The sequence below is a fragment of the Phyllostomus hastatus genome, unplaced genomic scaffold (assembly GCF_019186645.2).
Source record: "Phyllostomus hastatus isolate PE091 unplaced genomic scaffold, TTU_PhHast_1.1 phas_contig_210, whole genome shotgun sequence".
NCBI lineage: Eukaryota > Metazoa > Chordata > Mammalia > Chiroptera > Phyllostomidae > Phyllostomus > Phyllostomus hastatus.
Genome location: NW_025333737.1, coordinates 34,654,902 through 34,675,212, shown reverse-complemented (window position 1 = coordinate 34,675,212; position 20,311 = coordinate 34,654,902). Strand labels below are relative to the sequence as shown.

Sequence of the window (20,311 nt, the reverse complement as noted above, 5' to 3'; positions counted from 1 at the left end):
GTGGGATATTGCTAACACCCTCCCATTTTTGGCTGGAGAGCCTGACTGCCCTCGGCGTGGGCGGCGTGGGCCACTGCTGTCAATTTCGTGTTCTCTGCCCCATGGAGTTTCACAGATCCAGGTCCAGGGTTGGCGGAGGCAGAGCGGCCTCTGTCTCTTGGGGTGAGGTCAAGTCTAGGTGAGTGCTGGAGGCCAGCACCCTGGACCCTTGAAGTCGGCCGCAGCCATGGGTGGCGAGAGGGTTTACTGTTGGCCTCTAGCCCCTGACCCCGCATCCTCCGTGGGTCTGAGCGCAGCTCTGGGTGGCAGGTGCCGCGGCAGCGGAGGCTGCACGGAGTCACGAGGCCCGGGCCGTTCTCCGCTCATTGCCCAAGATCATTAATAACCAAGAACTGGAAAGATAATTAAAAGCCAAATGTGGAGCTGAGCCACCTGCTGGCTGGCTCCAAGGACAGGCCAATCCTGCTCCCGGGGCCAGGCTCTGGCTGCCTCGCTCCTTCTCTAGGAACGGATTCTGGGGACAAGTGAGCCTTAGGGGAAGTAGGGGCAGGCAGGACGCCTCCTGCAGGGTCAGAGCTGGCCGGGCCTGGCTTCCCCGCGCCCTGCTCGGAGGCCTGGCACGCCTGCCCTTCTGCGGGGGCGCTGAGGAAGGGCTCTGCAGTATCAGGGGGAGGGGACAGAGCCTGGCAGGAGAGAGGGGGCTGGCTGTGTCAGAGAGGCCGTGGATGTCCAGCCACCATGGACCAGGGCCGGTGTGGCGAAGAGCAAGCTAAGCCCGCCCAGACAGGACGCCCTAATGCTGCTGGTTTGTTGTTTTTGTGGGACAGAGGAGGAGGGGCCCGTGGGCACATCCCCTACTCCCTGGGAGCAGGTGTGCATGGGGGGAGGGGGCGCAGAGCTCAGAGCAGAGTGGGCATGATGTCCTTGGCCAGGACACCTGGCTACAGTCTGGCTCTTTGGATGGGGACGGCTGTCTGTAAGTTTCCTGGGGGGCTGGGGAAGTAGAGCAGCTCTCCAGATCCTGAAGGTTCATTTCCGTTTCCGAACCACAGCAGGCAGCTGCTATGAGAAGACACGTGCCTAGGAGCCTATGAAACCAGTGAGGTGCCTGGGGCCCCGAACCAGGGGCCCTCAGTGAGCTCGGGGCTCCGTGGCCGGCAGGGCAGCTACGGCTGGTGTGGGGCGAGGGAGCCAGCCTCAGCACAGGGCAGGTCCCCCTTCTAGGTGCACACTGCCGAGCCCCACGTGTGCCACCAAGGCCCGCACGCAGAGTGCCCAGCGCTGTGCCTGGCATACCTCAGGCACTCTGATGTCACTTCTCCCGTTCCCCAATCAACGCCACAAGCCAGGGCCCCAGGGAGTAGGGGTGGCAAAGCTCCTCCCCGCAGCCCTGGGTCTGGGTCTCAGTAGAGCTGGCTTTTCAGGGGCCGTCAGCCTGGCCGAGCCAGGCATCAGTCCTGCTCAGGACCCAGTCCCCAGTCAGGTCTGGCGTCCAACCAGTCAGGTCCATGGCCTCCCGGACCTGGAGCCTGGCACTGCCCGGTCCTCCCCCTCGGGCTGGCTTCCTGGGAGCTGGGGGCGGCCCATCCTCCCCACCTCTGTGACTTCAGCCGCAGCCTGTTGCTGAGGCAGCTCCCGGCCCCCACGCGGTGCGAACAGCTGTGCAGCTAAGGGCCTGGCGCGGCGCCCACTGCCCATCTCCCACCGCTCAGCCGTGCCTCCCAGCCTGTTACCTGCCATCTGCCCCATCCCTAAGCCGGAAGCTGCCTCCCTGGTGTCCGGGCAGGGAAGAGGCAGGAGCTGCTGGCACGCAGCTCCAGCGCTCTTACAGGGGACGGGGCACAGCGTGCTGCCTCCCACCTTGACCTGGCTTGACCTCGGGGCCAGTCTGGGGCTGTGTGGGCAGATGGTGTCGGGCGGAGGCTGCCGTCTTCATCCTCCTCCACAGCGAAGCTTGCACCTGGGCCAGGCCGGGCTGCCGTCCTCCTCTGCCTTCCCACCACCGCTCCCCCGGGGCCCCTCCATGAAATGGAGACCGTGACCCAGCTGCCCCCCTCGCCAAGCAGGTGTAAAGACAGACAGATGTGCTGGACCCGCAGGGTGAGCCAGCACCACCTGCGACGCATCCTCCCCGCCAGACCCCAAGCCCCGTGGTTCTCTTTGGGCGACCCCTCTGACCTCCAGTGGGACAGCTGGTGGACAGACACGGAGGCGCACGGGAACCAGACAGTGGCAGTGGGGCACGCCGGCTGCCGCCAGGGAGGTGCTCACCCGGGGCCACTTCCCTCCAGGCCCGGGGCTGCCCGGCTCGGAGGGGGTGGCAGCCGCCAGACCCCGCTGGGGCTCCGCTGGCGCATAAATCAACCTGGGCTTGACGGCGCTAATAAACTCACACCTGAAATTTGGTTTGGAGCCTGGGGAAGCGGGATGATTTAATTTGCTTTGTCCTTAAGCAAAAGGGAACGTGATTGGAGAAAGGTAAGTACAGATGTTTTAATTGAGTTTTCAGTGAACAGCGGGGCGGCTCCAGGGAGGGCCGGAGCCGCAGGGCTGCTGCACCTCAGAGCCCCCCGCTGCTCTGCCCGCCTCGGGTCGGCCTCCTGGGAAGAAGCCGCGTGGCAGGGGGAGAAGGGGCGTCCGTTTCTCCGGTAAATGGAAAATGATGACACCCAGGGCCAAGGTGAGAACTGCAAATGTGTGACCTCAGTGAGAAAGCGGATCGTGGCCAAGTATGACACAAGGCTCTCACAGGCTGGGGCGGCTGGGGCCACAGGCGGGGGAAGTGCATTCTGTGGACGCCCCATGTTCCTGCAAGTCCCACCTGCCCCTCTGCCCTCCCGAGACCACCTCGGGCCCCAGGGGGCCCGGCTCGGCCGCTCTGTCCACGGCAGGAAGCGGATGCCGTGCGAAGGGAGGCTGCGGAGGGTTCCTACTGAGGGGTCAGCAAGGCACTGGAATCAAGGGAGAAAGGGGCAGGGGCCCGAGATCCCACCCCAGAGAGGCGGCTCCCGGCCGCGCTGCTCTGGGCTCCGGGCCGGCTGGGGCCAGGCGCCGGGCCGGGGCGGGAACGAGCCCCAGGCCCTGAGGGAGAAGGCACATTGGAAACTCGGAGTCCGTCAGTCACCCGTTTCCAAGGAAGGCCGCCCCGACGGTGCGTGCGTGATGGGGAGGGGGTCTCGGAGGGCTGGCGAGGTGGGCAGGACCTGGCCCTTTTCCCTGGGGCATGGTGGCCAGTGCCCCACCTCACCCCATGGCGCCCAAGGGACAGGAAGTGTGTGAACACGGAGCCCCACGGCCTGGCTGGACAGGGAGCCACGCTTAGTGTTGGCGCAGGGACAGAGGGTGGGCCTGACCTCCTACGGGGCGGGGACCAGAAGGCCGCTCGCTGCCACGTGCCCACGAGGGCACTTTTGACTCGCTGCAGTGGCGAGGGGTGTGGCTCCCCTTTAGTGGCCACCGCTCCTGCGCCCCGCACGGCAGGCGGCCCTGAGAGCCCCAGCAGGGCTGCCCGACAGCAGAGGACTCCCGTGGGGGGCGTGAGCTCCAGGCTCTAAGCCAGGGCGCGAGCTGCGGTGCCCGTGGAAGGGCTGCCCCTGAGTCATCGCGAGCTCAGCCCGGAACGGAGCCGGTGCCCAGAGCAGGGCCCTCGAAGTCCTGGTGCGGGGACCGCGGTGCGGATTAGTGCCCCCCTGCTCTCGTCGCTGCTGCTGCCGCCACTGCGGCAGGCTGGGCCAGAGCCCTAGGCTGCACCACGCCAGGCGGGAGGGCGGCCCGGCGGGGCGGGGGCTAGGGCCTGGGAGCCACCCCCAGGCGGCAGCTTCCGGTGGAGCGGAGTTCGCAGGCAAGGACGCGGGAGATGCCAGGGGGGAGGGGTACCGTGACTAGTATAAATAGTGGCAGTGCCAGCGCTGCATCTCTACCGCTCGGGGAGAGGGACCCGCCCCGGGGGCTGGGCGGCGGGCGTGTGCGTACAGCAGACTGGTCGGATCCGGGAACCCGTCCTGGAACCTGGGGGGTGCCCAGTGCCCGTGTGCGGCTCGCCAGGCTGGGGGCAGCCCTGGACGGGAGACCCGGGATGGGGTGGCCTGGAGACCGGGACAGGGGCAGGCTGTGCGGCAGGAAGCCCGGGCGGGGACAGGATCCCCCACCGAAGGCCCCCCCCCCCCCGCCCCGCCCCGCCAAGAGCCCGGCCTTGCCCGCCCATGGAGCCCAGGGAGGCAACCAGACACAGGCTCTGGGGGCGGAGGGACAGGGTGGGGCCCGGCTGGCCCCACCCCCCGGGTCAGCAGACGCGCCTGCCCTCAGAGCTTGGTCTCGCTGAGCACGATGTTGGCGGTGACGAAGAAGAAGCAGGAGAAAGCCCAGAGCAGCACAAAGCCCACCCAGAAGGTGTGGTGGAAGGGCGACCTGTGCTTGTTGACCGTCCCCAGGCCGAAGGCCAGCGCGGCGTCCTTGCGGCAGCAGTACACCAGGAAGGCGGGGGTGACGTACTGGATGCCGGTGCCCGCGTAGGCCCCCGTGATGCCCACCAGAGACTCCAGGTCGTGGGTGCAGAAGGCCACCAGCACCGGGGGCACCAGCGTGATGACGGGGAACACCACGCGGTCCACGACCCAGGGGTACGTGCCCCCCTCGCGGTGGAAGAGGGTCTTCCAGTTGTTGCGCAGGGTCACGGCGATGATGGGGAAGTTGGTGCTGATGGTGAAGACCGGGAAGAGGCCCAGGAAGAAGCGCACGGCGGCCACGCCCACCACGTCGCAGCCCGCGAAGTTGAGGGTGTACATGTCCAGGAGCCTGTCGCCGCGGAAGCAGAAGATGGCGGTGAAGGAGAGGAGGCCGTAGAAGCAGAGGATCAGCACGTAGTCCAGGAAGACCAGGCGCGTGAGGTGGCGCTTGGAGGACACGGGCGTGACGAGGGACGGCAGGGAGTGCTGGCACATGAAGGAGTACACGCACACGCCGAACAGGTTCCGGACGCCGGAGAGGTCGGCCAGCGGCGGGCGCCCCTCCCCGCGCCCGCGCCCGATGCGGACCAGGGCGAGCACGATCATGACGGCGAAGGCTGCAAACGAGACAGGCGTCAGCCAGCAGGGGGCAGCAGCGCGGCCATCGGGGGCAGCGTCTGGTCTGGGGCGCCCACCCAGGAAGGGGAGCCCGCTCCAGCTCAGTTCCTGTGCCCCCAATGGTCACACCCCGGGGCAGGTCCGCAGTGGCTATTGCTCTTGTGAATGCCCCATGTGTCCCTCCCTCTGTCCAGTTTGCCACACCCGTCCCCACACCAGCAGAGAAGGGAATGTGTTTCTGGGGGTGGGGGGGGGGCCTGAGCAGGACAGGAGGGTGGCCGCACTGTCTCCTCCGAGGGATGGGCACACACTCTGGACCAGGCACGGCCCGCTCCCCTGCCAGCCCTGGGGGCTCTCTGGGGGTGGGGGGGCCTGTCGGCTTCCTGCCGGGGAGCTGTCCTCGGGCAGGACTCATTTGCGCTCTCCCTTGCTTTAAAAATGTGTGTCTGGGGTCTGGGGGGATGGAGGGCACAGGGCGTTTGGGAGGAGCTGTCTTCCCGGGCCAAGGGCACCCGAGGGCGCTTGGGAGCGCTGGCAGCCCTGAGCGGAGCGGGCGGCGCCGGTGGCCACCGGGGGAAGAACGGCCCCGGAGGCAGAGCCGGCGGGCATGTGGCAGGAGGCTGTTCTCCTGGGCCTGTGGCTCGCGGACCCAAAGTGGCTGGGGCCGGGGCCTGCTGAGGAGGGGGCGGGGTCCAGGCTGGCTGCCCTGCAGCGTCTCACAGCAGCCCCCAAGGGCCTCCCCCGACCCCTGCCTCAGCCCGCCTGTAGGTGCTCCAGGACCTGAGCTCCCTGAGGACAGAGGGGACTCGCCGGGTCTCTCTGGCTTCTCAAATCTGCCACCCAGACGACCCAGAGCTGCCACCATTAGCCACTCTGCACACACGGGGACCACCGGTGTCCCTGTCCCCAGTGCTGTGGTCCACAAACCACGGCTGTCTCTGTTCAGGGCAGACCCGGGAGCCCCTCGTGGCCATGCCCCAACATCTCAGGTAGAGCCCGCAGTGACACTTGCCACTTCTGGGTGGGTGACACAGACATCGAGGGGTAGTGGGCTGGCCCTGCTGAGACACAGGACTCCTCCTGGGTGTGTGGGGGGGCTGGGGTCTCCTCGCTGTGCCTTCAGGCCCCATCACAGCCCCGAGCCCTTCTCCTGGGACTCACAGGAGGGCAGCCCGCCTTCCCGCAGCGACACGTGGAAGTGGGCCGGTGGGAACGCCACCCGCTGCGTCTAGTCCGGGCTGCCCGAGGCTGCCGGGGCCGGGGGGAGAGGCGGGGTGAGGGTGCGGGCCTGTGGACGCCGTCCATAAAGGGGGTGGCATGCCTCTGACTCTGAGACCGCCCTGCCCCTGCCGCTCCCGACACCCTGACACCGAGGGCCCCTCGAATCCTGCCGCCCAGGGACGACCCAATCTTGCCAGCCCTGGTCAGCGAAGGGGAAAGCATGGACACCCTTCCCTCCTTGAGGTCACAGCCCAGGAGCTGCCTCTGGCTTCACTCTCTCGGGGGCTGGGGTACGTGTGACAGGTCACCCAGTGGGGCCTCCCTGCTCCTCAGGATGCCCAGGACCCGGGAAAGGCAAGGAGTCTGCCTCAGGCCAGAAAGGGTTACTCGGCGGAGCTGAGCGGGTGGGGTGGCTGCAGAGGGAAGAGTGGGGTGGGGGGGGCACTGGGGCTGCCTGGTGATTAGCATTCAAGAGGCTGCAGCTGACAGTTCTGTCACCAGAGGCAGGGCGCCGGGGTCAGGGCAGAGGGGACAGCCGCTGGAAGGCAAGACTCGGATCCTGCTGTGCCCCTACCGGGGCGTCCCCTCGTGACCTGGTGCTGCTCCCGGCCGGGGCCAAGGCTGGCGTGGACTCGGAATAAGCAAGCGGAGAAACCCGCTGGGTGTCCCGCGGGCCTTGGCCCCGGCCCCGGGGGCAGCGAGTGTGAGAGCGGGCGGGGGGCAGCCGGCTGCTGGGAGGCCAGCGGCTCCCGCTCACCGCTCTCCGCGGCCGGGGTGCTGGCCCCAGCCTCTCGGCTCGTCCTCCTCCTCAGCCCCCGGTCTCCGAGAGGGCGTGAGAAGCGCAGACGGAAGCTGGCTCCTGAGCCGTCCGGGCAGCCGGGACCGGGGCTCTGCCGCTTGTGAATAAACCGGCTCACCGAGCAGGCTTCCAAAGCCACGCGACGGATCTTGAAAGCACGCCCCCCTCCCCACCCAGAAACGGGCGCCTGCTCACGGGGGTCCCCTGTGGGCGGTGAGAAAGATGTACGTCACCATCCCGTAGCTGTCACTGTCTCCAGCGAGCAACACTGCCACCTACATCACTCACCGACCTCACGTTCTTAACCAAACAAGTCTGCTTCCAAAACCAACAGGCCTGTGTCCAACAGCCGGATCTCCCTTCCCTGGCCGGATGCCAGGGGCTCCGGGGAGGCAGTTCCAGGAGCTCCCAGGAGGCAGTTCCAGGAGCGTTAGAAAGGGGCCCCAGTACGCCCTCGCCAGCCTCGAGAGAGGGCAGGACACGTGGGAGCCGTGGGCCCTTCAGGCACCCCCCCCCCCCGGTGAGGACACGGGGCAGTGCCGGGCTGCTGTCGGGGGTGAACAGGAAAGGGGAGACGCCCCGACGTGGCCCCCAAGTTGGCAAGTTCAAGAAAAACCAGGGACATCCCGACACAGCGCTGCCACGGAGGGGTGGGGGCGGGGGAGGGAAGGAAGCAGGAGCCCGGGCCAGTGGCTCCGACCTTGGGGGCTCCCGGGCCTAGAGGACTGAGTCCCCACCCCCACTGCTGCCCACTGCCCCAGCCCCTCCCCCGCTGGCTGTTCCAGGGGCAGAGTTCAGCAGCCGTCTTCGAGACTGATCGCCCCGTCCCTGGGACAGGGCTGTTCTGAGAGCTCGTTAGCTCTGATGGCAAATGAAGATGGAGCCGACAGGCCGCGAGTGACAGCCGCCGCCAGGAAGCGCCCTGGGAGCAGGGCTCGGCCACCCACCCGGCCGAGGCTGTGCGGGAGGTGGCCAGGCACGGGGGTGGACAGAGCGGCAAGCTCCCTGCTACCCCAGGGACCGGGGCCTGCGGTCCCCTGGCGGCAGGGTGGCCTCGGCTGCTTCCTGACCCTCACGGGCCGTGCTCAGGGGACAGAACCCGTGTGGCAGATGAGGGTCAGACATCAGCTCCGAGGACTGGGGTGGGGGTGAGGCGAGGAGGACCCCGGACGGGCTGCTGACTCTGCTCCGTGAGCCAGAGGAACCCTCGGCTCCTCTTGCTGCCCCTAATGTCACACAAGGCCCAGCTGTCCCCCTCACTGTCACCTGGGGGGACTCTGGCTAAGCCACAAGGAAAAAGGATTCTGTTTGGGCTCCTTGGGGCTCAGTCGCTTTGTCCTTCCCCACCACCACCCTCCCGTCGGAGCACAGACCGTGGGTCGGGGAGGGGGCTCATTTCACTTCCCAGGAGGGCAGGGCCCACTCGGGCTCTGGCTGGTGGGGGGGTCCCTCTGGGGAAAGCCCCCTGCACGGGTGTGCGTGCCCCCCACAGCTCCTTGGTCCCGGGTCAGGGTTCCTGTCTCAGGCCTGCAAGACACTGTGATCGCTGGTCTCGCCTGTGGTAACAACTCCCCAGAGAGAATCACTGGGGTTTCTGCTGAGGGGGGGCGGGATTTAAAGCTAATCCCGTGCTGGGTCGGCCCTGTGGCTTCTGGAGCGTTCCAGCTCTGTCTTCCTTCTCCTGCTTGTCCTCACCAGGGAGGCAGAGGAGAGATGTTTAAAGAGTCCGGTGACCGGACTGAGGTTCTACATGACTTCTCCCCACGGCCTCGGCGCAGAGCCCTCCCGCTCCCAAGTGTGTCGGGGGAGGGGTCGATGGTGACGGGCCGGCCTGGCATGGAGTCCCTGGCGCAATCAAGCCTGATGCACGAAGTCAGGAGTTCTGGCCTCCTCAGCCTGCACTGTTCCCGCCGTGGCAAGTGGCGTCGGGGCAGAAGGGTCTCCATTTCCCGCCCCTGGGCTGTCAGAGCCGGCCCCGTCTGGAACTGCCCGGACAGCTGAGCTGCGGGGCCTCTGCTGCCGGCGGACTCGTCTCCCCGGAGATTGGAAACTGTCACCTTTCCGGAAGCCTGTTGGCCTTCTCCTCTTGTCTCGGACTGTCCCCCCACAATTCTTCTTCCGTGGAAGCCCTGCCCCCCAGCGTGACTGTGCCTGGGGATGGGGCGCATGGGAGGGAAGAAAGGTGCCTCGAGGCCCTAAGGGGGGCCCTAATCTGGTGCCACCAGCGCTCTCACGAGAGGAGGAAGAGTCGCCAGCCGCCCTCTCCCTGCGCCCACGGAGCACAGGCCACGTGCAGACGCAGCGGGAAGGCAGCGGTGGAAAAGCCAGAAAAAGAGGCGTCACCAGAGACCAGCCCTGACGGCACCTCGATCCTGGGCTCCCAGCTCCCAGCTCCCAGCACCGTGAGAACGTCAGCTTCTGCTGCGCAGGCCACCCGGCCCGTGGTGCTGTTGAGTCCGCCTGCGCTAAGACGGCTCCTGAGCTGCCGCCGGAAAGCGGAGCAGGGCCGGGAGGCGGAGGGGCCGGGGCGGGGGGTCCGGGGCGGGGGGTCCGGGAAGGTGGCGCTGTGAGCAGCGGGCCTGGACTCCCCTGGACAGAATGTCAGTTCCTGAGCTCGCGTTGCCACGGGCCTCCCGGCTGTGCAGACGCACGTGGCTGCCTGACGGCCGTGCGGCTAAGGTTCCCCAGCCTGTGCAGAGCCCAGCTCTGCAGAGGCAGCCCTGTCACCGCGGCCGGTCGGCCCCTGCCTTGTGACTGTCCAGGCAGCGTGGCCGCCCACTGCCCGGGGTGGGGGCGCTAGCGGGAGACCCCTCGACGGCCAGGTCGGCGCCCATCTCAGCAGCACGAGGAGCAGAGCGCTGACCACAAAGGCTGCTCTGAGGAGCGCGGCCGGCGACAGGGCGTGGCCTTTGCTCGGGGCCAGGCCTGCTGTGGAGGGAAGGGGTTGTTTGTGGGTCGAGGCTGGCTCTCCTGCAGACTGCAGTTAAGTGTCCGCTTTACCACCTTAGAGACTTCAGCTAGAAACCCTGGGTTCCTCTACTTTACACCGACCTCTGCGTTTGCAGAGAGAACTTTTACAAAACCAAGGATAAGTCAAGACCAAAAGGGATGCCTAACGGCCCAGGAGAGCCCTGGATAGTGGCCTGGAGGGCGGGCGGGCAGGCGCAGAGCACAGCGCTGGCCAAGGAACCTCCACTTTGAGTAGGGGTCCTTCCCGGCCTCTGAGAAGCCCCCGGCGAGGGAGCGGCTGTGGAGGGACTCGTGCACCGAGCTGGCAGTCGGAAGCAGCAGCGTGTGGACAGATGGCCCAGGCACAGGAGACCCCTGGCTGCTGGTGGCGACAGAGCGGGGCGCTCCCACCCGGGGACACGCTGCTGAGATCAGGCACGGGCCTGCGGGGGAGTCAGCCAAGCGGCCACGGCTAATCCTGGGGACGGGTGAAACCAGAGGGCCCTTATGCTCCCCACCAGGCGACAGTCTCCTCCTGGGGACCTTCTGCCACTGGGGCCCCCACCACTGAGTTCCGCCTCTCCCCCCCAGTGCGGTCCAGAACACAGATCTGGGGCACCGCTGGGGAGGGCAGGGAGAGGAGGGCTGAGAAACTTCCCGAGGCAGGGTCAAGTTTATCCACGGACGCTCGCGCGGAGAGGACGTGCCTGACCCACTTTGAGAGGCGCGAGGAGACAGGAGCAGTGTGCGCGGCGGCTGCTCTGAATACACAATCGGGGAGCCCAGGCCCCGGCTGAGGGGGGCCGCCGCCTCCGGAGCAGAGTTCGTTAGAGGGAGCTGGTGTTTTGGTAATGCCAAATGGGGCGTCCCCAGCGGAGCCAGCTGGTTGCTCTGCGGGGTGTCCCCAACTGGGGGGGGGTTGCCTGCTGGTACTAGGGGTAAAGTAATGACACCCCCTGCCGGTGTCCTGGGGTGAACGGTCCATGGTCACTGTATGAGCAGCTCAGGGCTTGGGCTCTGCAGCCACGGCGGCTGGGCCCAGAGGCGCGCGGCACAGGACTTCTGGCTGTGTCTCTCTGAGTGCCCCCGGCCTGCTGACCACTGACAGTGGGAGGGCCAGGAGCTACGGAGGAAGCCCCCAGCACCGCCGTGCGAGGGGCCTGCTTCTCTGCCCCTCGGGCCCAGGCCCCCCCAGAGGCGGTGGGGTGGGGGCCGGGGCAGGCACAGGGCAGAGGGGGCTGCACAGAGCAACCGGTCTCACCGGGACGCCGGCGCCACAGCTCTCTCTGGGGGTGGCCTGGGCCACGTCCCTGATCTCTCGGCCTCCCCAAGGGAGAGGGCAATGGTGGCGAGCGCACCGTGGCTAACAGGTGGCTGCCCACCTGCGCTGGGCACTGTGCTGCCGGTGCTTCCCACTCGGCCACCCTTTATCTGCGCGGTTGCCCCCCTGGGGTCCTGCCTTCACTGCTGCCGGACGAGGGACCTGGCGGGGGCAGGCCGGCCGGCCGGGGCACCTCTGGAGTAAACACTGCCCCTCCCGAGGAAGCGAACAAGGGAGGAGGTGCAGTGGGAGGGCTGGCAAGACGCAGCCGAGGGTGGGGGGAGGCGAGGGGCGCGGCTGGGTGGCCAGGAAGCCCGCCGAGGCCTGACCAAGGGTCCCCTGCCCGACGGCGGTCGGACACCATCACTGCGCACGTGCAGTCAGGGGCATCTGCAAACCGAGTCACCCCGTCCACCGGCCTGGTCTCCCCAGAACTTACTCGGGGAGCAACAGAAATGAGTCAACACTGGCGCCCGGCACCCGTGTCCAGACATTTCCCGGGACGAGTGGCTCTTCGAAAAGGCCGTCCGACCCTCTCGACCCCATCCTGGCGGCTTGAGGGGCTCCGGGGCTGACGCTGCAGGGACGGACGGCGTGGAGAAAGTGGGGGCGGGGGGGGCAGCCTCAGGGCGCCTGGAGCTCGGGGGGCGGGGGGTGGGGGCCGCGCGGGCCCCCCCGCCTCGCTGCAACAGATGGCCGCACAAACCCTAATTAAGCAGGAGGACGTTTCCGGCTCAGCACGACTATGATTTTCTGGCCCCCTTGGTGCTTATTTTCCCTTTTGCCTTCCTAGAACCCCGGCCAGCTTACGGCCGCCCTGAGCGACCGGCTGGCTGCCGCCCGGGCTGGGCCCTCGGATGGGAGAGGGGAGAGGGGTGGAGAGGTGGAGGGTCACGGGGGCACGGCCACAACAGGAAAAGGGAGCTCGCCGCGAGCTGACAGCCTGGTGCAGACGAGAGGACGAGCAGGGCTGCGGTGCCCACGGCCTCCGCAGTTCCAGAAGAGTCCCCTGGGGCGAGCCTGGGCCAGAGGAGAGACTCTCGGACGGCCTGCACTCATCCAGTGGGCGGACCTCGGTCCCTCCCGCAGCGGGCAGCCTCGTCGGGGTGCCTGGTGCTCCCGGCTCCCTCCTGAGGCCACGCTGCTTTTCCATGATGAAACCCCCTTCCCAGTGAAAAGGCAGGCAGGGCCCCCGCCCTCCCCGGGCCCCGGGAGCCCACAGAAACCCGCACCCCATCCCAGCGAGGGCCACGAGCCCGCCTGCCTGTCTCCGGGAGGGCCGACGAGGGGGCCAGGGGGCGGCGACTCACCGATCCACCTCATCAGGGAGGTCAGGATCTGCAGGTACTTGGTCTTCTGGACGTCGAAGAAGGTGAAGGGTCCCAGGAGGAGGGTGAAGACAGCCTGGGTGACAAGAACAGGGGTGAGGGGACACAGACCGGCGGCACGTCGTGTGTGTGTAGGGGGTGGAACCACGCTCCACGCGGCCTCTGCCCAGGGCCGGCCGGTTCTAAGCCAGGGGTGCACCTGGCCTGGCGCAGGCGCCCCCCACCCGCCCCGGGGTCTGACAGCGTCCGCTCCAAGTTTCTAGGGTCACAGCCGCAACAGGGATATGGAGCCACACCTCGTGGCCGCTCCTCACACCTCCTGTCCTGAGACCCCTGGAAAGGGGTTTCCGGACAAGCAAGCCCCAGGGGGCGTGCTGGGGACGTCACACTTCTCTTCCGCACACACTGAGGACTCACAGCGGGGCACGCGCACGGACCGGGCGCAGGCGGCAGGAAGGTGAGGGTCTGGAGAGGCTGCAGGCGTGCCTTGAGCCCCGGCGGCGGCTCACTGGGAAGGACACGGGGAGGAGGGGACGCAGGGGCCCTGAGAGCAGCGCAGGCCCGGGGCACCGTTCTGCAGGGTCCAGGGGGAGGGGCCCACCAGGGTGTCGCTCATGAGCGATGTTTTAAGCTTCAAGAGACGGGGAAGCAGGGACCCAGCAGCGCCAGTGTCTCCCAGGGCAAACCCCTCAGAGAACTGCCCCGTGCCAGGAAGAGAAGGGCCCGCACCCGGAAAAGTGGGCGTGGCAAGTCTGGGGGTGGGGCTGGGGCTCCAGCCCGAGGAGCAGGGGCTGCCAGCACCTCGGGTCTCTTTCTCTTTGGAGAATGAACAGGGGAGAGTGTTTACTTCAAAAAAAACAAACAAACTGAAGGCCTGTCTTAGAAAACTGGTCTGTGGGGAATCGAACCTCCTCTCTGAAAAAGACGGAGGCGGGGGGGAGGCTGGGGCCGCCACGCCGACCTGGGCGCCCAGGGAGCGCAGGCGTGACGCGCGCCGCTGCTGGCTGGCAGGCCTCGCCGCGATGGCACCATTTCCAATCTGCCACTCGGAAGCAGCGGAAGCATCAGGCCTGATTACCATGCACACGGAGCCGCTTTATCGCGTTACCGCTAATGGCACTCACCAGAGACCCGGCAGCCCGCAGCCGGCTGGGGAGCCCCGCTGTGGGGGGCGGGGCCCGCCCTGGGGGGGCCGCCCTGGTCCTGCGATGGTGGGGGCGGGTGGGGGGTGAACATCTCACAGCTGCTGGGTCTGGCGGCCAGCCGGCTGCCCTGTGACAGGCAGGAGCCCCGCCAGAGGGGGGCTGAGCCCGGCCCGCCCCCACCCCCATGGCAAGGAGAGCAGGAGGAGGCAGAGGCTGTGACCCCTTATCCAAGTCCATTATCACTGCGAGAATGAGCGACAGGGAAGACTAAAGCCCCGGCTTAAGGAGAAGGCTCTAATTAGCCGGGGTGGGGAGGCCGGGCCCTCGCCAGGGCTGGGAGACTTCTGGGGGGGGCTCCGTGCTGGGCTCCCATACCCCGACCTGCTTCTGCTCAGGGTGCGGGGAGAGGCGCCCCCATCAGGCCGCGGGTGACCGGGGAGGCCCTCAGCGGTCCCCTCGGGCCCAGGGAGGGGGGCTGGGGACCCGGGAAGGCGCAGACTCGCCCCCTCTTGCCAGAGCGAGTCCGTGGGCAGCAGCTTCGGCAAGTCACTCCGGAAAATTACTGCTTCAGGGGGACCTTCCGCTGCAGGGTCTCCCTCTGACGGACGGGGGAGGGAGCCGTCGTGGGGAAGGACACACACAAAGCCACCGGCCGCAGAAGTTTCCACGTACCCGTGGCCGGACCAGATTGGGGCTCCCGGTGCACCCGGGGCCCTCCGACCTGCGATGCCTCTTGCTGAGCACACGGCGCTCTGGCCGCCGTGGGTGCTGGGCGTCCCCAGGGCGGGGGCTTCCGGGGGAGGTCAGCTCTCCTCTTGGAAGGCCACAGACTGGTCTCCATCGAGTTCCAAACGGGGGCAGAGCAGAGGCAGCCGCACAGGCAGGGGGGCCCTGCCTTCCCCCCGGGATCCCTCCCTCGGACCCCAAAGCCACCTTCAGCCTCCCGCACAGTGGGTGTTGATCAAGACCCCACATCGCAAGAGCCCCTTTTATGAAACCCCGTCGGACGGGGCCCCAGCCCACCAGGGCACCCTCTGTGCAGAGAGGCCGGGTCCGGCAGGCGCATCTCCAGGAGGCCGAGAGACAGCTGTCCGGGAGGCGCCGGCCCCGTGACGGGGAGGAGAGTGGAGGGGCGCTCTTTGGGGGAGGGGCCACCCCGGCCTGGCGCTGTGCCGTTTGGGTCTGGGGGCAACAGGCCTGCCCCCCGAGCGGGGACAGGCAGTGCAGGGCTCTTTCGGGAGAATCGTTCGTTCGGTCAACAGCTGAGACACCCACGGCTGGACGGCAGCTGGGATGTGGTTTCTTTTTCTTTCAACGCCGCCCAGGACCACAGACTGGCCGCCCCCCAGCTCGGGAGGGCGCAGGGCCGCCAAGTCAGAGGGACACACGCAGACCGCCGCACGGGGGCCGCCGCACGGGGGCCGCGGCTCGGCGCGGAGGGCGCCCAGACCGAGACGCGCCGCGCCAGCTGGGGCCCGTTACGGAACAGGTGTCCTCTGCGATTAGTCAGAGCCGGGCTGGGCGACCGCAGGGCCGGCATCTGGGCCGGGAGGGGACAGAGGAGCCGCGGCGGCGGCACGGGCTGCCATGCCGCGGGGGCCCCAGGTCTCCGGGAAGTAAGGGGGGGGCGCAGGAGACCAGACAGCCCGTGTCCCACTGGTCCAGCGCGGACAGAGCTCACCTCTGAACGCAGGACAGCCCAGCGTGGCCCCTTCTGTTCTCCCTTCCCATCTCCAAAAAGGAAAAAGCCCAGAGACAGCCAATCCTCTTGGGCCTTCCTGTCTAGCCTGTATGGCATTATAAATGAGCTGGCTCCTGAGCCGTGTTCCAGCCCCCAAATGCCATTGATCAAGTAGCAGTCTCTGTTCAAGGACTCTCCTGACCCAGCCCACGGCAGAGTCAGGGGCGCCCAGCGCCACAGCCAAATGTGTTTCTTTAAGAAAAAGAAAAGGAAGAAAGAAAGAAAAGAAAGAAAGAACAAGCACTACTTTGGGTTCTGATGAAATCTTCAGAACTGGTCACCAGGAAGAACGCCGGAGACAGACCTGCCCGGGGTGGGGTGGAGGGTGGGGGGTTAGACGTGCACCCAAGGCCCCCCGCAGCCCTGCGGACTCAAGGGGCACACAGTGGCGCGTGTCCCTGGGGTGTTGCCGCAGTGCTCAGCCTCGGCCCCGCTGGTGTCCCGCGGGCACTGCAGGTGTCACTCGGGGCCTGAGGCTCACCAGGCCGCCTCTCGTCCTGCATCCCCGAGTGGGTTGAGTGCACCAGCCACCTCCGGTCGCTCCGGCTCCAGACTCCCCACCCTCCCCGACTCCTCCCTCACGCCCCGGGCTGGTGTCTGCCCGCTGGCACGGCAGCCACAGAAACGGGGGCGCGGCGCCGGCACTCCCGACCCTGTCCGGCGGGGACACGGGGTTAACGGAGGAACGGACACCCAGAAGAAGAGGAACCCAGGAGGCAAGGGGCTGGGGCAGCGGCGGACGGTCCCCTGGGAATCCGCCCCTGCCCTCTCCCTCCGAGGCCCAGACCTGCTGGCGCCAGCGCCGTCCCCACACGCTCAGCCCCGGTTAGCCACGCCGCCTCTGGCGGACACTCAAGGACTCACTGCTGCAGAGAGGACTCAGCCTGGGGGGCCCACGGTCTGGTTCCAGCCGAGTTCTCAGCCTTGCTGCTGAGGACGGCGCCCCCCGAGCCCCCAGCCCGGCAGCCCTGGGCTGTCCCCACCCCACAGGGACAGAAGCCCAGTGGTCACGAAGCCAGCGGCGGCCAGCGAGGCACCAAGCCAGTGCTGCCGTGTCCCCTTCCCCCGAGGGCCAGTGACTTGCCGGACGGCCAGTTCTCGGGGTGCCGGCTCATGGGTCTCCCTGCAGAGACAAGGGGCTGGGGGCTTGTTTGCCCGTGGCTCCCGGCGTGGCGAGATGGGGCTCCCGGGAGCCACGGACCCGGGCGCCAGCCTCCCCGTCGCCCGCCAGTTCCCGGGGCTTCAATGGAAAAGATCTGCTTAGCACCGCCTCCCTCCTTCCTCCGGGCTGGGGGCCAGGGGTCTCTCTGCTACCCGGCAGGGGTGGCGGAGCGACAGGTCTCAGAAGGTCGCATGGCGCGTGTCACCTGACGACCCCCTACACAGGCCCCTCGGGGCTACCTGCAGACACACGGGGGCAGCAGGCTTGGGGACTGGCCCTGGAGGCCCCTCTGGTGGAGGAGGGAAGGGCTGTCCCCAGGGCGGGGGCGGGGGCGGCAAAGAGTCAGCGGGGTTAACGGGACTCCGTGGGAGCCCACCCTGCAGGGAACTGCACTTGCACGCGACCTTGAGGTGCGGTCGAAGGAGCGTTCAAGGGTTCTATTTTTGTTTCTCGAGTGGCTCCGAGCATTCTGGTTGGGGAGCTTTCATCTTCCCGACTCGAGTGACAACATCTCGGGCGCCAGCCACCAGGAGGAGGGGAGCTCTGAGGCGTGGGGGGGGGGGGGCAGCAAGGGGGCCACCGGCTTCAGGGCCGGGAGGCTTGTCCGCCCAGCACCCCCAGCTCAGAGTGCGCGACCCTGGCGTGGGCCCCTGGGCCTCCCCTGCTCCCTCCCCACCCCTCACCTGGGACGTGCGCGGGAGAGGCCTCCTGAGTGTGTTCAGAGGTTGAGAGAGTCAGGTGAGGCCGAAAGATAAGCGTGGGGCGCTAAGGCCTGGGTGTTGTCTCACAGGTGCGCGCTCCTCGCGCGCAGAGGCCGACTCGGTGAGCCCGAGGGCTGTCTCGTGGCGCCCTTCGGCAGAGCTGGGTCCGCTCGCGTCCCAGGGTCGGCCCGTGCTGCGTGAGGGACTGCGGAGACAGGTGATGTCACCGGCTCTCACGGACAGGTGGGCCTCTGGCTGCCACAGGACACCGAGCCCCCGGGCGGGGGAGGGGAGGGCGCTGAGCCCCTGACGCAGCTTCCCGGCACAGAGGTGGACGGGCTGGTGCAGCGAACCCTCAGCAAACCGGGAAAATACCGGGGATGGGGTTCCCGGGAGCCCGGGAGCAGGGTGTTGGGGAGACTCCACACATGGGGAGGCTGTGTGCGGCCTGTCACCCGACGCTGCCCCAGGGACCTGGTGGGCCGGGGCTCCCGCCCCACCCCCCCCCCCCAGAAGACGGGGCCACCAGCAGGAGGCCATGCCCGGGGCCAGGGAGGAGAGAGGCTGGGAGAATGGCCTGGGAACCGACAGCACTGAGCGCCCCCTGTGCCCAGACTCGACCTGAGAGATCCTCCACCTAAGATCTCTTTTTAGCCCTGATGCCCTGTGGATTACTGTCTCCGTTTTAGAAGACCAAACTTGAGGGGCATCAAGTAACTTGTCCAACATCTCCTAACCGCTAAGACGCAGGTGAGACCAGGACTCGGGGTTCCGTATCCAGGCCCAGTCCCTCTGGGGGCCCTTCACTACCCCGCTGGAGTTTGCCCTGGAGGAGGAGTCCCTCCACTCCCCCTCCACCCCCCTCCACCCCCCTCCACCCCCTTGGGGGCCGGGCCGGGCCGGGCCGGGCCAGCGGCGTCAGCCTGGCATGGCTGCCACCCCCCTCGCCCTCTTATTGGACAAGACCGCGTGCCTATGTTCTCCGTTTCAGCTGAAGGGCCAGATGGCACCCGATGGTGGGCAGACGCCCAAGGATCTGATGCCAAAGCTGCAACCTTTGTGGTTTGGGGGGAAAGATAAATATTGTGGAAAACCCACACAGTCACTGACTCCGCGACTATGAGCCACCGGGGTTTATAAAGGACAGCCTGGCCGCTCACGGAATGAAAGAGGGAGATGAAGCCCACACCCCGTGCCCAGGTGGAAAGAGGGAGGCTTGACCTTGAACTAGGCGGGCTTTAAGACCCTAGGCCGAGGAGCTGGCGCAGACCGAGGGTGCGTGTGTGAGGCTGAGGGGCGTGGGGGCTCCGCCGGGAGGAGCAGGCCTGACTCTGGGGCCGGCACCGCCCTGGTACCTCACTTGCTCGCACTCCAGGCTCCAGAGATGGCGAGAAATCGCAGGGCCTGCTCTGGTGGCTCCCCTCCACCCTCCGCCCCGAAGACAGGAGTCCCTGAGCCCTGGCTGAGGAGTAGCTTCAGCCCTGCAGTGAGGCGCAGAGGATGGCGGGAAAGGAGGGGCCAGCTGGGCGGGGAGACTCCCTGGCTGGCGTGGGGGGCCGCCAGCTGTGGTGAGCAGCTCTCAGGCTGAGGGAGGGACTTGCCCAGTGGCGGTGGCCCACCTGAGGGTGGCCTCGTTCACCCCACTGTCTCGGAGCAGGCCCCCGTGTGAGGCCCCGCGCCGGCTGCAGACGGAGCCCTGCCCTCGGCGGTGAGGCAGAGCAGCTGGAGGGCAATGTGCGTGGGGAAGCCCCAGGAGCGGCCACGGCAGGGGCCAGGGTGGGGGGAGCGTGGGCTGCAGGAGTCTCGGGGCCGGGGGCCCGAGCTCAGTCCGGAGTGAGCACGTGCTCGCTGGACTCGAGGGAGGGAAGGGCAGGCGAGGGCCGTGGAGCTGGGAAGGAGCCCAGCGTCTCCGGAGGGTGGTGGCCAGCGAGGGTGGGCAGCGCGGAGAGAGAAGCTTCCGGAATGAGACGGGAGCAGACGACGCCATGCGCATGTAGACACGGCCTTCCAGAGAACAGCCGTGAGAGGGCTGGGAGCAGGGAAACGACGGTCAGATCCACTGCAGTCGGTAGGGCTGCAAGAGTGCAGTTCCAGAGGCGGAAAAGCCTCCTGACCTTGGGGCGGGCCTCCTGCTGTGGGGCGGGGCTGGCCTCCCCAGGGAGCAGGGCCTCTCTGAGGACAAGCGTGGTAGTGGCCCTGGGGCTCTCCTGCCTCCCCTGGGGGAGGGGGGGAACTCCCCCCTGTTCTACTGGGAGCAGGCCTGAAAGGGACTGTGATCCTTTGAACTGCAAGTTCTGGGAGGCAGGGACAGCTCCCTGCCCACCCAGCTGGGCTGTAAGGAGACATGCTGTCCAGGTCCTTGCAGCGAGCCTGGGGCCACAGCGAGGAGGGTGCGAGTGTCCAGGGCGGGCTGCAGTACAGCCCCTGTGGCAAACAGGAATGGGCACGGGGGTGGGGAGCGGGGCTCCCCCATGGGCAGCAGTGGGAAAGCCCCAGAGAGCAGCAAGGTCCCCCTCTCCTTGGGCTGGGTGAGCGGATCAAACATGAAACTTCCCCGGGCACCATGGCTCGGTCTCCTGGCTCTCACTTTTTGGCCACGGAGCCCTCTGCACGGAGGGAGAACCAGACCAGCTGTGTCGTGGTCCATCTATGTGAACGCCAGCAAAGAGAGGGTGGGCGCGTGGCATTGCCCGCCCAGGGCTGCTCCTGGGGAGCAGGGGCCGGGAGGAGCTGGGCATCTGCCTCGCATGCCCAGAGCACGCCCAGAGCACACCCAGGGCGCTGGAGGCGTTCACCTTGTTGGCCACGTGAGCCGGGGGCTGGGAAGCGGCAGTCGGGGCCGGGCGGGGTCAACTGGTCCTTCCAGGTCCTCGGTGCGCGA

The 20,311-nt window shown here is 67.6% G+C and overlaps 1 protein-coding gene across 1 annotated transcript in view; it reads right to left on the bottom strand.

Annotated features, from left to right (window-relative positions):
* Positions 1-4,176: 4,176 nt before the first annotated feature.
* Positions 4,177-20,311, bottom strand: part of TMEM104 (transmembrane protein 104) — a 42,292-nt gene continuing 26,157 nt past the window's right edge. The window contains exons 9-10 of the mRNA XM_045837516.1: positions 12,664-12,757; positions 4,177-5,062 (exon numbers count right to left, since the gene is read on the bottom strand). Coding sequence (XP_045693472.1) covers positions 4,302-5,062; positions 12,664-12,757 — 855 coding nt within the window. The 3' untranslated portion in view covers positions 4,177-4,301. The remainder of the gene's footprint in view (positions 5,063-12,663; positions 12,758-20,311) is intronic.